At 39.8% G+C, this 13,828-nt stretch overlaps 1 protein-coding gene across 1 annotated transcript in view; it reads left to right on the forward strand.

The window, feature by feature from the left end:
* PPTC7 (protein phosphatase targeting COQ7) overlaps positions 1 to 13,828 on the forward strand; it is a 22,905-nt gene continuing 9,077 nt past the window's right edge. Inside the window, exons 1-3 of the mRNA XM_030024865.2 lie at positions 1 to 381; positions 10,147 to 10,326; positions 13,115 to 13,313. Of these exons, the coding sequence (XP_029880725.1) occupies positions 180 to 381; positions 10,147 to 10,326; positions 13,115 to 13,313 (581 nt within the window). The 5' untranslated portion in view covers positions 1 to 179. The remainder of the gene's footprint in view (positions 382 to 10,146; positions 10,327 to 13,114; positions 13,314 to 13,828) is intronic.

The raw sequence follows: 13,828 nt of genomic DNA on the forward strand, positions 1-13,828 counted from the left end.
GGGGGGGGGCGAGGGGCCGGGCCGAGGAGGGGCAGCGCGGGCCGGCGGAGGCTGAGGCGAGCCGGCCGGCGGGCAGGGGAAGAAGGCTGGCTCCCCGCGGCGGGCGCTGGCAGGTCAGGAGGCGGCTGCGCCGGTGGCTCCCCGCGTTCCTGGCTCTCGGCTGCTGGGCGCCCCACGCCATGTTCTCGGTGCTCTCCTATGGCAGGCTGGTGGCCCGGGCAGTCCTGGGCGGCCTCTCGCAGACGGACTCCCGTGACTACAGCTTGGTGACAGCCAGCTGTGGCTTTGGCAAAGATTTCCGCAAGGGCATCCTCAAGAAAGGCATGTGCTACGGGGATGACGCCTGCTTCGTGGCCCGGCACCGGTCGGCAGATGTCCTGGGTAAGTGCTGGCGCGGCTCCGCTCGGGGGTGCCGAGGCGGCTTTGGCATCGGTGTCGTGACCTCGCCTCCTCGAGCCACACATGGCGAAGTGGCTCGGTCTTGGGTTGCAGACAAAGGAGCTGGTTCCACCTGTAAATGTCAGCATGAGTTCTCTCTCTCTCTTTTTTTTTTTTTTTTTTTTTAGTTTCAGAAGAAAGGTCTCGTGCTCTTTGCTGCAGCACAACGCCCACCTCGCTTCAGCGTGCTTCTGGGGTGGGGTGGGTGCTGGGCGTCGGGGCCCAGCCTTGGCCATTCACCTGTAGGTCCCTGTAAGGCCTAGTGGCTCTGAAAGCCAGAGAAACAGTCTGTAGTGAGTCTCGCTTTCTGTGTGCCTTTAAAGCCGAACCAAGCCCCGTGCGTATGTATTGCATTTCTACAGAAAGGATCATTGAAACAGACATTTCCTGATTTTAGCGGGTGCTGTGTCCTTGTCAAGTGAAAGGCAAAGTGACATTGAGATAGGTTTCAAATGTCAAACTTCAATTTCAGTATTTATTCTATCCTGATTACACTCTCTGGTTTGGATTCATGTGCAAAATGAATCTTAAGGGTTCAAATTTTAGAAGTAGTGAATAATTACAGCTAATCAGAGGAATCTTCAGTTTATGAGCAGCATTGCTTTTGGCAGCGCTTGACCTTTCTCCTGTGTAGTCAAGGTTGAATTTGGCTGACGCTCTGCAAAAGTTAGTTTTCAAGCAACTGACAGAAGTAAATTTTCACCGAAACTTTGACATTAAAAAAAAAGCTTCTGCTCCCCTGCCTGGTTGTGTTTTTTTTTTGTTTTTTTTTTTTATTTAAAACTGGTGGGATTGCACTGCAGTATCTCATGATGTGACACTGCTTGGTGATTCTTCACAATTTGGTGCTGTCATTGTAACTTGGTTGCCGTTTAATATAGCTGAGATTTTTTCAGGAAGCTGTAACTTGGTGCTAGGTAACAGTATTGCTGATTATTCTCAAGGGAGCTGTTACTCTAAGGGTGATGCTACAGCTTTCAAGGAGATGTGGAAAACTGGTCAATGCATTTTAGATATTCTGCATCTTTTCTGTTGTGCCTGTTTCAGAGAAACTTTTTTCTATTTGAATTAGCTGTTGGACAACCTTACTTGAACATGTGACTCAGGCTGGCTGCCTTTAAAGTTCATACTAGGCCAGCACTGATAAATAACTGAGCAATCGGTATTTGCCCATAAGAGAAATACGGAATCTGCTTTACTTAGGTGGACTCTTTGCACGGGGAAGCGGGTGGATTTAGACCCATTTGATGATGGTTAGGGTTTTTTGGCCATATTTGGTAATTACCATATGTGGACCTACAGCTTGTCTATTAATTTTCATGGCAACTTGAAAACAAACAGAATTGTAACTCCACTTAAGGATCAAACAGCAAAGAAGGCTTCAGACCAGGATGTCTTGAGTACCAAGCAGAAAATAATTTAAATAGAAAAGCTGTTGTGTTCCCCCCACGCCACCCCGCAAAGCTGTTATTATGTTAGTTCTCTGTTGCTTTTTTAATATACCTACCAAAAAACTAACACCAGTGTACGTTCTGCAAACAGTAACGCTCAGGATGGGTTTTGATGCAATCTCACTTGATGCTTTTTCTTCATCTGTAGTTGTGAAGTTTACAGGCATAGTAGTTTTTTCCTTGTTTCTGCTACTATGATCATCTCTGCTGTCCCTTTCTCAACCAGCTCTTCTAGACTGCTGCAAAAAAGAGCTTCAGCACCAGTGTTTTCCTGCCCTCAATTACTCTTACGCTCATCACAAATCTGAGGTTCCATACCTATTTTCTAAAGACCTTCATAAATTTTGTACTAATTTGATACCTGCCTAACTGTGCACCTCAGCAAAACTGGCTGAGCTGAACTGTTGCTTTTCAAGCTTCATTTTTCACTATTAGTTTAATGAAGAGGCTCATGTGGTTTTAGCCAAAGTGAACACTAGACACAGTAAGAGTGCTTTTAGAGAACCGTAAATTTCAAGTGTATCACTTTGAGTTGGTCTGCCCTAGTAGTCATCAGTGACAAAGCCATGCCAGATAATTAATCTAAAATTCTTCTGTGCCAGTCTTTTCTAGAACCAATGTATGGGAAGCATGCCTGTGTGGGATGGATATGGGTGTGGTGTAGCAGTGAAAGAGCTACTCCCAGCCATTTGGCATGAGTGCTTGGGGATTCATTTTCTTAGGTCAAACAAAAGTTGACTAGGCAGTGTGTTTATAGCAGATACAAAAATGCTAAACAACTCTTTTGTTATCTGTATACTGTATCGTCTAAAGGCTGAAAATTGTTAACAGTGTCTTCTAGTCCATGCTTTATCCTTTCATAGTAAGATCAACAGACAGCTTATGAAGGTTCATGTTATTTCCAGTCCTCCCATAGTTGTTAAAGGCTTGATAAGGCCTGTTACTAGTGTACTTGAATCCTTGGGGCTTTTGTCTCTTATTTCTACTTTTGTCTGGGACGTACCTGTTAAGTTTGCGTGTTTTCTTCCCGTTCTGAGCACAGGGAGAAAAAAGAAACTCGGAACCAGAGTGTTTCCCTTGGGATCTCTCTGAGAAAAGGAAATGGCTTTACTACTAATACTAATCTCTAGAACTTTAATGATTCAGGCCCATGATTTCTTTTTGCTGCTGGTTGTACCATATTGTATCTTTCTATATGTTCGCTGTCAGTGTCTTGGTTGTCCAGATCCTCAGAATGTTCAAATGTCTTCTTGAAACTTGGTACACGTTAAGTACTACTTCATGCCTGAAGGCATGCCTTTGTAACTTTTGAGGACAGAAATACTGTTTTTCAAAGCTGAAGAACAAAACTCTTCAGAAAGCGACACCTCTGTTTTTTCCTAATTAACGTGTGAGTAGAATTTTTAGTGCTTAGCGAGCAAAACCAGATTTTTTTAAATGAACTTGAACACTTTATATAAACATTTCGCTTGCTTAACAAAACTAAACATTGAAGCTTGTTTATAAATTTTGAGAGGTCTCATGCTGGTGATTGTTTTTTCTATTGTTGGGATCTGCCTTTTCTTGCTTATTCCTGCCTTATCGGGCTCCTGATGTCTTTGCTAGTTTTTTTTTTTACAGATTTTCCAAGCTGTTGCGTGACTCATTATGGAAACATTACAGCAACCAATGCATATCCCGTGACAGCATCACTTATACAATGTCTGTGCTGGGTAGAAGTTTGGGTGTAGCCAGTGTGACTTGACTAGTCTTCCAAACTATTTCTGTCCCCCAGCAGTAGTAGGAAAAAACTGTCTGGCATCAGGGTACTGTTTGTCCACTGCAAAGTTAAAATTTGGCAACTGTTCCATCTGCTGCAAATCTTGATTTTTAATTTTTTGGGGGGGGAGGGAGGTGCTGTTGTGGGGCAGCTGGAATTGCGCTTTATTTGGAAATTAAGTTTGTCAGCAGCCTGCATAGGAAGTATGTAAAACTCTAGAGTGACAAAGCCCCTGGAATATTGTTAGTCTCACTGTCATCAAGAAAAGTAAACTACAAAACATAAAAGGATTTGTAGATGAAATGTCAAGGTTGTTCTGGAAACTATAGAGGAGGAAGAGATTCTTGCTGTGATGCCTGAAGGTCATATAAGACTATGTTAAGTGGTTTATTTGATATCATACCTAGTAAAGAGATTGCTGCCTTATCACAATTTGTCACACTAAAGAAGGCAAGTCATCTGCTTGCTTCAGAGTAGCCTTTCACCTACTCTCTTGGGAGAACTTAGGACATCGTAGAGGGAGTAATCAGTGATTTGAAAAAAATTGTACATGTGTCTTAGTCTGTAACAGACCAAATGAAGTTCTCTTTTTAACATGGGAGTGTAAGTATTGTCATTTGTAGAGAAACTACAGATTGAGAAACATCCCATTAACAATCATATTCACCTACATTCTTGTCAATACAGCTAATCCAAATGTCAGCAGAGCTATTTTTTAAAGTAGCATTGAATGTAACCTTTTAGAAACGCGGTAGCTCCCTTTCTGAGAATGAAACTAAAATCTGGTTATTCTTCTTGACCACAGTTTCTGGAAGGGCATTGCACAGAGTGTATTCTGATCAGAATTTGCAGTTGAACACTTACTTTAATTGTAAGTGCTATTGATACTTGTTGGTAGCATTGATTTCCATTCATATGCAGATCTTAGCTTGAACGAAAAGCAGGTTCTGTCAGAAATCACAGAAGGAAATAAGCAAAGGTGAACACAATACAGTAGGTGAGGTGTTAATCATACCTATGTCGCAGGAAATGTTGCAAAAATCTCCCGCTGTTTACTTTGGTTCATCTGCACTGTTAATATTGTGAGCCTGAGATTGTTCAGGCTGTAAGTAATTTCAGCGCAGCTTGCTTGATGTCTGTCTACGGTACCTATCCCTTTTCATCATTTAAGTGCCAACTGCCAGTAGCAGTTCAGCTATGAACGTTCGTTCCATGGTTGCTCAACACCTTGAGAGATTAAATAGTTATGACTATGTAGGGAGGTTTTTACAAAACTTTGAGAAATAAGTAATAGTTTAGTGTTCTCCTGTAGCTCCCAAAATCCACTGAACTATTTCTCAGGCTTAAATAAAATAGGTAAGAGATCTACTTGGTAAAAACCTGTTTCAGGAACAACAGTGTATTATAGGAGAGGAGAAGAACTGCTGCTTTTTCCTGGAAGCAGATGCACAATTTAATGTTTCCAGTTCCTTTTTTCTCCTTAAGTTTGTTCTTCAACATCATCTCTCACTTTGCCTCTTGCTTTTTGTTCCTTATAAGAATAACTGGCTTATAAGAATAACTTAGCCAGTTATTCTTCCAGTACTTTTCTATTTCATGCAAGGGTAGTTTAAGGTCTACTGTAACTTTTAAAATGGCCAGTGTGAATAAGTAATCTTTCCTTTTGTAACTAGTTATCAGTCACACACAATCTGCCTTTAGGGATTTGTATTTAGCTAGGTTATTTCTTTGTCAAAACCTGGGGGGGGTGGGGATAGACACCATTTGGCTATAACGTTGTGATCCCATGCATGCTGCCAGTGAAGCTGCTAGGAGAGTTAGTGCTGGCTTTGAGCATGTAACTTGTTTTGGATGGAGAACCTATGTAGGTGTGTGATTTATCTCATTGCTGATAAAACAAGAAATCTTATCAGTTTATCTCAATTCTGGTATGTTGACAAATACTAGGTGCTGTATTTCAAACTTGTGTAGTGCAACACGTTGCACTTTGTTACCGTTTTAGCCTTTCTTCTATATTTGATGCAAAATAAAGTGACAGATATATCCTTTTGGTGTTCTTTTATCAGCGATTCGTTGCCAATTCAGGTAAGGATCGCAAGAAATTGAAAGTTCAATAGGATGCATGGAGTGTCTTACAAACATAATTGTGGTTGCATGCAAAAGCAATTCCTGCTGGCACACTTGTGCCTGCCTGGTGCTTCTGTGTGTGATTATTATTCTTTGTTGATGCAAGGTTTGAGAGTATCCATCTTTCAAGAGATTTTTGGGACAGGGTGATACTTCTGGATTCTGACCGTGGGCAGGTTAGTTTGCCAGCTAGCCAGAACTTCCACTCATAATGCTATTTATGTTAAACAGGGTTTGATTAGTATTCGTGGTTCTGTTCTGAACTTTAAGCCTGTTTAGTTTATATTTGCTCTGGACTAGATATAACATCTGGATCTGACTTAGAAAAGTGTGTGGTGAAAAGCGCATATTACTAGTCTTGGCACTGGCTGGCTGTTGCCTGGGCTCCTGCAGTTAACGTTATGGGTTGGCAGTCAAAACAACTTTATGTTTGCATTTCAACTGGTATTTTATCGCAGGTGCTTTTAGCATTTTGAAATAAATTTTAACAAGTTTCAGTGCCAGTATCTTCACTTCCTTGTTTTCTGTGCTGCAGCATCAGTCACTTGTGCTTTGTCTTGAAACTTCATTGCAACTGTCTCTCTATGTGAGATCTTGATACACTGAATCTTTAAGAAGTTAGAAAGAGCCAGTTTTTGGACTGACACATGCAGCAAATATGTAATCTGGCAGTAGTATTTGTGTATTTTCCAGCAGAAGGCAATGTAGTGGAGTGTTAACTCTCAAAGATTCTGAAAGGTCTCTGTAATATAGTTAAATACTTGAGAAGCATTTATTCTTTTGAAGTAATTTATTGTGAAATTTTCAACTGCTTTATTTACAGTGGTTGTTCATCTAGCCACAGGCATTTCACTATGTCAGGTGGACACTTCTGTAATTTCTGCATAGGCTTGAACAGGGAATATCCAAAGATGTATTCTTTCTATAAAATTTTCTGATTTACTGCATAGCTTAGAAAAAAATCAAGGATTGTATATTGTTCAATTTCAGCAGTTCTTCTCAGTCATGCAGTTTGTCTTAAATGTCCAGTGATTCATATTTTGTAAGACAGGTATTTCAAGTTAAATGGTGGATACTGGAAAACAGTATTTAATGTTTTATGGTGAAATGTAAGACAATGAAAACCCAAGTAATCTTCTTCACTTGTTAAAACAGTAGTTGTTTTGGATATTTACAATTTTTTTTTTTGTCTTGGATGAAAACAAAGATAATATAAATGAATAGAACTTGGCATTACTCCTTGGCAGTGATACAGCCAATAGCAGTACCTTTGAATTTTCCTTTGGTGGCGGGGGCGGGGAAACAAGCTATTACATAAAAATTAGTCCATTTTTGAGTTGAGTTTTCAGTTCTTGGTGCTTCTGGAGTTTGAAATATCTCACAAATAGTTTTTCTCCTTGTTTGCTGTATATCAAATATCATAAAGTTTTCTTAAACTTTATTCTCACTGACATTTCATCTATTTCAGTAGCAGTTTGTTCAGTCTGTTTTAAAATCACATATTCCTTTCCCATAAAACTGTTTAGTTTATGTTGAGAATGTAGAATGTAAAGATACTGTTTTTATTTTAAAACCACGCTGAAGGTAGGACAGGATGGCTGAAGATCTTAGGAAATGTAAAAATCTTCTTTTAAGGCAAAAACAGTCAAGGCGATGTTTTCTAAGTGGCACTGTGTGGTATAGGGCTTCTTGAATGTGCTTTGCCTGTGTACTGCCATTGGTCTCGACGGCAGCAGTAATTCCTGGCTCTGTGCCGATGCAGGAGGAAGCATTTGACTACTCTGGCAGTGTTCATGAGCTATGCTTTGGGAGCCAACAAGGTCATTTAGCTTAAATTAAATGAACTGACTTACCAGTTTTTAGAGATAGAGTTTTAAAAAAAAAGAAAAAAAAAAAAAGAAAAAGAGGGGGAAAAAAACCCCCAAACCCAACAAACCTTTGCAAAAAGCCCGCACGTTGTCCATTTTGGGCAAGATTAAGAAATAGGTGCCAGTGGTGGTATATGAGCTAGTGAGCTGATGAGGTGTTGTGGAGGTGTTACAGTGGAAGCATGCTCCAGGGCCCGCTCATGAATGCTATGGTCCCGTTTGCTTCTGTGCCAGCGATGGAGAAGGAATGCACAACTGTCTTGTTGATTCTTAAGCAGACAATCTGTTCTCTTAAGTATGGCACAAAGCTAAGTCAGAGGACCGACTTTTGGACTGTCTAGAGGATGATTGTTTTGGAAGGCACTGGCAGAATGTACTTAAAGCTGTTTATAGCCTGCAAAAAGCAGACAGGAAGGCAGACAGACAAAGCCATTTCATGGCTCAAGATAGTATGAAGTGTGCTGCTATGATACAGATTGAGATTTCCTGCCTGGAGTAAGAAGTGAGCAAAGAAAATCAGGTGGCATACTCTTATTTTTGCTTTGAAAATTGAAATCGTTTTTGATAATTAACCCTATCAGGTGCTTGCTGTGATGGCTTTCTTGTACTGTATACTAATGCTGTGATGTTTCTATTTAAATATTTCCCAAGAAGACTAGTGCAAAAATGGTTTAATGATCACTTGAGAGCGCTCCGGTAACTTCTGATGAGCTTGTTTTGTAGCCATCTTAGGAGCCAAAAGCTTTGGACGGTACTTGTCAAACATCATCTTTTCATTGCATTAACTCTGCTGTCAGTGAAGCAATGCTGTATTCAGCTAACAAAAGTACATGTGGATTATGTTCATCTTTAAGTGAAAAAAGCCGCTCCTCTGATAACCTCATGTAAAGCAAGCGTCATCGTCCAAACTGTCACTTGGTTTCTATTTCAAGTTCTAGATCTAGAACTTTTTCTCAATAATCTCTTATTCTAGACTTGTCTGCATGGCAACAGAAAGCAAAGGGTTAATCCAGTATTAACCTGAAGTTGTGGGACCTGTAAAGAGAGGATTAGTTTGTTCTTGAAGAAACCAGAAAAGGCATTTCTGAGAATGCCAGGGTTGCTTTTGCATGGGCTTCTTCTCAGGGTCTGGTCTGAAGAGATGAATACAGGGATCTGCCTTCCTACAGCGTTCTTCTAAGAAAGCAAACGGACAAAGCAGGTGTCTAAAAGGTTGTGCACTATTTTTGGGAGAAATCTGATTAATGTTGATAGGCTGTTCAGAATCTGGCTATAACCTCCTGTCAGATTATAGTTCGTGCCAAGGTCAGCTCTAAACCTTCCATCTCAGTTTCAGATGGTGTCTGATGTGAAGGGCATTTGTAGGTGAGGCAAACTTAGTTTTACCTTCTCAGTCAAATTTTCCTGCCTTTGCCAATAGCAGCGTTTTTTCTGAGGAGACTGTTGCTCTTCAGCACAATCTGAGCTCCGAAATTGGCTCATCGTGTTTTTATCATGAACATACTATTTTAGCTTTATATGTTATGGAAACCTGAGCTTGAAATGGTTAGTCCTTACATGCTGAGGATCAAAAAGATTTTTTGCAAAAATTTCCAAGTAGAAATATTTTTATCTCAGACAGTATTTTACTTCTGTTGTTAGGGCCAGCTGATGAAGTTCAAAATACTTCAGCCAAATGGTCAGTAGACTACCATATCTGCTGCTTACCTCCCTCTGACCGCCCCCCTTTTCTGTGTGTGTCTTTGCTATGTGCCTCTGTGGTTGCTCAGAAGCTTCCCAAGCTTTGGCAGAATTTGTTTAATTCTATGATACTTGGGTTGTTTTGAATAAATGAATGAAAATTGGCTGGATCATAGTCAGTTTTCATTCTCTTGCTTGGCTGAAGCTGTAAGCAGCAAACTATCCTTGGAAGGGGCAGGTCCCAGCATTGTGTTGGTTACATGTTTTTTTGAATACACCTTTAAAATGGAAGCCTAGTTTCTACAGAAATTCTACCAATTAGGAAGGATTCAAATAGAAAGGATTATTCTTCATATGAGCAAGTAGCTTAAGAAAAAACTTTGGGCCGCTGAATAGCAGGGAAGAGTTTTTTTATAATTTCTGTACTCATTAAGTTCTTAACAACCTTCACATTTAAAATTCATAAAAACTCTTCTTCCTTTTTAATGGACTAATCAAAGGTTAATGTGATTGAATCCCCCTCTTCCCCCTAAATTCCCCATTACTTGTTCTCTAGTGAAGTCAGCCTCCTCATAGAGTTCTCAGCGTTAGACTTTTGCCTTCTCTTCAGCAATTCAGATTATATTTAGAGATTTGTCTAGGAGCTGATGTCAGAAGTTCTTACAAATGCTTAGAAATATCTTTTGTCATTAAAAATGTTGTTAAGCAGGTGCTATGTCCTACTTTTTTAGTTACTGAATATCCTAAGTGATGGTAAAAATTAAAAACCTTGTTTTGGAAACCATTTCTGTTCATATAACTCTCATTTTCTGTTTTCTTCTAGGGGTAGCAGATGGTGTAGGTGGCTGGAGAGACTATGGGGTTGACCCTTCTCAGTTCTCAGGGACTCTAATGCGAACATGTGAACGTTTAGTAAAAGAAGGACGGTTTGTACCAAGCAATCCTGTTGGGATTCTCACCGCAGGTTATTGTGAGCTGCTGCAGAACAAAGTACCTTTGCTTGGTAAGAGAGCAAAAATATATAAATTGGATCTGTGTTGTATGTTATCTGGTCAAGGTTGCTTAAATCTGTTGTCAGCTTCTACAACAAATTTGCAGGCAGTTATCTTCTCTTAATTAACCAAAAAAGGTAGAAATGTAGTTGTCTTGGTAGCATCCTTATTTTCTCTTGTATGTTTAAAAACTGTCTTGATTCATTCAGTAATGCAGGGAATGTTTGTGTGTGTGTGTATATTTTTTTTTTTATATATATATAAAGGCAAACAGCCTTTATGTGTGAAGGGTGGTAATTCACCAGTGCTTGCAGAGAGTTTGCAAAATGAGTTCTGCAGTAGAATACGTTATGACGTGTGCACTCATTCTCTCTGTTATGTATGTACAAATAACTGTTCTCCGTTGAAAACTCTTGATGGTTGGTTGTGGCTTTTCACTTAAGCTATGCAAGCAAAAATATTTTCTGACGATAAGTGGATGCAGTTCTGTTCATTCCTTGCCTTACTGCTCCTGTTGCCTTTTATGTCCAATGAACTTTAAACCTAATTGGTTGACTTAAGTAGTTTATATCATACAATCACTGGTACTGTTTATTATTTTTATAATTCTTTGTGGGGGATTCATTACAGATTTTTCTGAAAGCAAACTAAAGTAGATGCTTAGCATATTCTGTGTCAAACTTGATATTAGACAGGGCATCCAGCTGCCTTGGGAATGGTGAGCAGATAGAGAGGCAACATTTGACCTCAACTGACAACCTTGAAAATTGAATACTTTTCTAAAGGGCATGTGACCTTTTATGCGCCACGAAAGTGTTACTGTGCACGATACGTGTGCTTCTCACCTGACCTTAAACTTCTGTGCCAGAAGAGTGCTGTGTAAGCTATATTTAACTTGTCTGCTGAGCTTCAGAACAGATGTTCTCGCATTATATGCCTAAAGAATAGGTTCAAACCTCAGAAGTGACCTTAAGTATCACTAAAATAGCAGTGGTCGGTAATTACATTAGGATTTTGTGTTTGATAGTGCTTATTTGTGCAAAGCAGATGTAGCTCTAAGTGACCTACAAAGTGGGCCACTGGTGAGAGTGCTCACAACGGCTTTGCAGACGGATGCAGCCCTGCTTGGCTTGACCTTTCGAATTCTGAAAAGCAACATATGCTGAGTCACAAGATCTGCATTCCACACATGGCCTCGTAGTTACACTCTGCTAATAGAGTTAGAATTTGAAACTAATGATCCTTAGTGTTTCACCTTTAACAGAGAACAGTATTTTTAGAAGGAGAAATAAACCCCTGGAATTACCACGGCAATGAGCATTTTGAGTTTATTTAAAATAAAGCGAAGGGAGAGGACTTCATTAAGGAGGGTTCACTAGGCAAGAACTTTTTCTTGCTGTTGTGCTTTAAGTCTTGATACTTAGTTCATCAGAATTGAACCTAGCAAATATTTTAAAATAAAACTGAAATGAGAGGAAACTGTGCCATTTATTTAAACATTATTTTTGTATTGCAGAACAATCTTGGATGCTATCACATCTAAAATCTGAATTTTTCCTAAGATACTGCTTTGACTTACCATTCAGTAAGAGTGGAGAAGGTCCTGTATATTCACTAGAGAACAAATTAAGTGCAAATGTATTGCAGGGAACTCCCTGTATTAGGAAGGGAAACATCTGGAATAGGTAATGCCTAGAGCCAGCTGGACTTCTGCACTAGCAAGCCTTATTGTAAGCTTAGCTCATTGAAAGCTTGTGGTCTGTCCAACATGTAGCTGTGCTTGGAAACTTCTGCTGAAAGAACATTAGGATAGAAGATGAAGACTATTCACTGGCTGGTGATACGGGGACTTATGTTAGAGGCAGAAGTCAAGAAGAAATGCTTTAGCTGTATTTCACCCTCTTCAGGAATGAAGGTTCTCTTGGTGGTTGTGCTATCCTGTTTGCAGAAATTGTGATTGCTGTTTGCTGTGAAGGACTTAGTCTGTGGATGGGTATCTCTGCAATATAGTTATTTTTGTGGCTTGCAACCAAACACAGTTGGTGGGTACTTCCCAGTGAATGAATGAAGAATTCCTCAGTGCCCTCAAGCATGGCTGGGATAGTTCTGAGCATGGCTGACAAGTAGATATGTTTCTGTTCTGTCTTACTTTAATCAAATAGTATTTCTCTCTGAAACGTGTTTTCTTTAAACTTGTGAAGTTAGTATCCTGAAGATGTGACAGGATTATTATTTTTTTAAACATGAAGATAGCTTTCCAGAGCCATACTATGAAGAAAAGCATTTTAATGTTCTGACAAGAGTAATGCAATAATACCTAATACTTAATTGCAAGCAGTTCTTTACTTGGCATGGTTTATTTACAGCTGATGAGTGAAACTGTGTGGAGAGCACCCAGCATTGTATGGATGCTACTAGAATCCTATTATCTGAATGATTTTGGAATTTCAGTATTTTATGTGACTTCTGTAAATCCAGTCCTATAGCAGAATGTGCTGACATATGTTGGGATGGAAAACTGTAAATAAAGTGGAACAAAACAGGTATTTGTCAGCATAATGTGTTTACCAAGATCAAAGCAGGAAAAGTTAGTTCTATACAAAAATCATAGTTTGTGTTGCAAAGATTTCTAGCATTTTGCTATCTTAGTGTATATTAATTTTGGCATTATTGAGTATTTCCATTTCTCCTGATTTGTAAGCTTTGATAAATATTTGAATAATTGGACTATGAATCAAATCGGTGAAAGCATAAGCAATTTCTGTAAGGCTGACTCCAGTTACCATGTTCTCTTTCCAGGAAGCAGTACAGCTTGTATAGTAGTTCTGGACAGAACAAGTCATCGTTTACATACAGCCAACTTGGGAGATTCTGGATTTTTGGTAGTCAGAGGAGGAGAAGTAGTACATCGATCTGATGAGCAGCAGCATTACTTCAACACTCCGTTCCAACTGTCAATAGCTCCACCAGAAGCAGAAGGAGTTGTCTTAAGTGACAGGTAAGATGGGAGAGGATCTTAAATTTTTAATCTGTGTATGTGATCAACTCCCAAAAGGTTGCAGTTTCGCTGCCATGATGCTCTTTGTATAGTGCAGCATAGTGTGTGGGGATTTAAGCATGTATCCAATCAAAGGGTCTTTTACCTGCTTCCCCATCTTTAGGTAATGTGAACATTTCTTACCTTGTACTTAAACTTTGTATGCTGTTGCACAGTCTGAATTTATTGGGCTAATGGTTATTCATTGGTGATGGGATATTCCCATAGTCTGTGGTGTGCACTAGGCATGTTCTGATTTGTGGAAAGACGTTGCTCAATAAAGCTGCTGTGATAAAACTGCAGCTGGTATATGTGCCGGTCATCCTGCATGAGTGCCTTGTCTTACCAGTAGCATTTGTTCCCAGTCCCTGTCTGTACTCTCTTGAGACTGGTTTGGAGCACGCTAATTTAGATATCTTGGCAGTGAGGTAGCAAGTACTTGAAGAATAGAGCAGAGGGACATGTGACTAACTTGT

This window comes from Aquila chrysaetos, chromosome 9, assembly GCF_900496995.4.
Source record: "Aquila chrysaetos chrysaetos chromosome 9, bAquChr1.4, whole genome shotgun sequence".
Lineage (NCBI taxonomy): Eukaryota > Metazoa > Chordata > Aves > Accipitriformes > Accipitridae > Aquila > Aquila chrysaetos.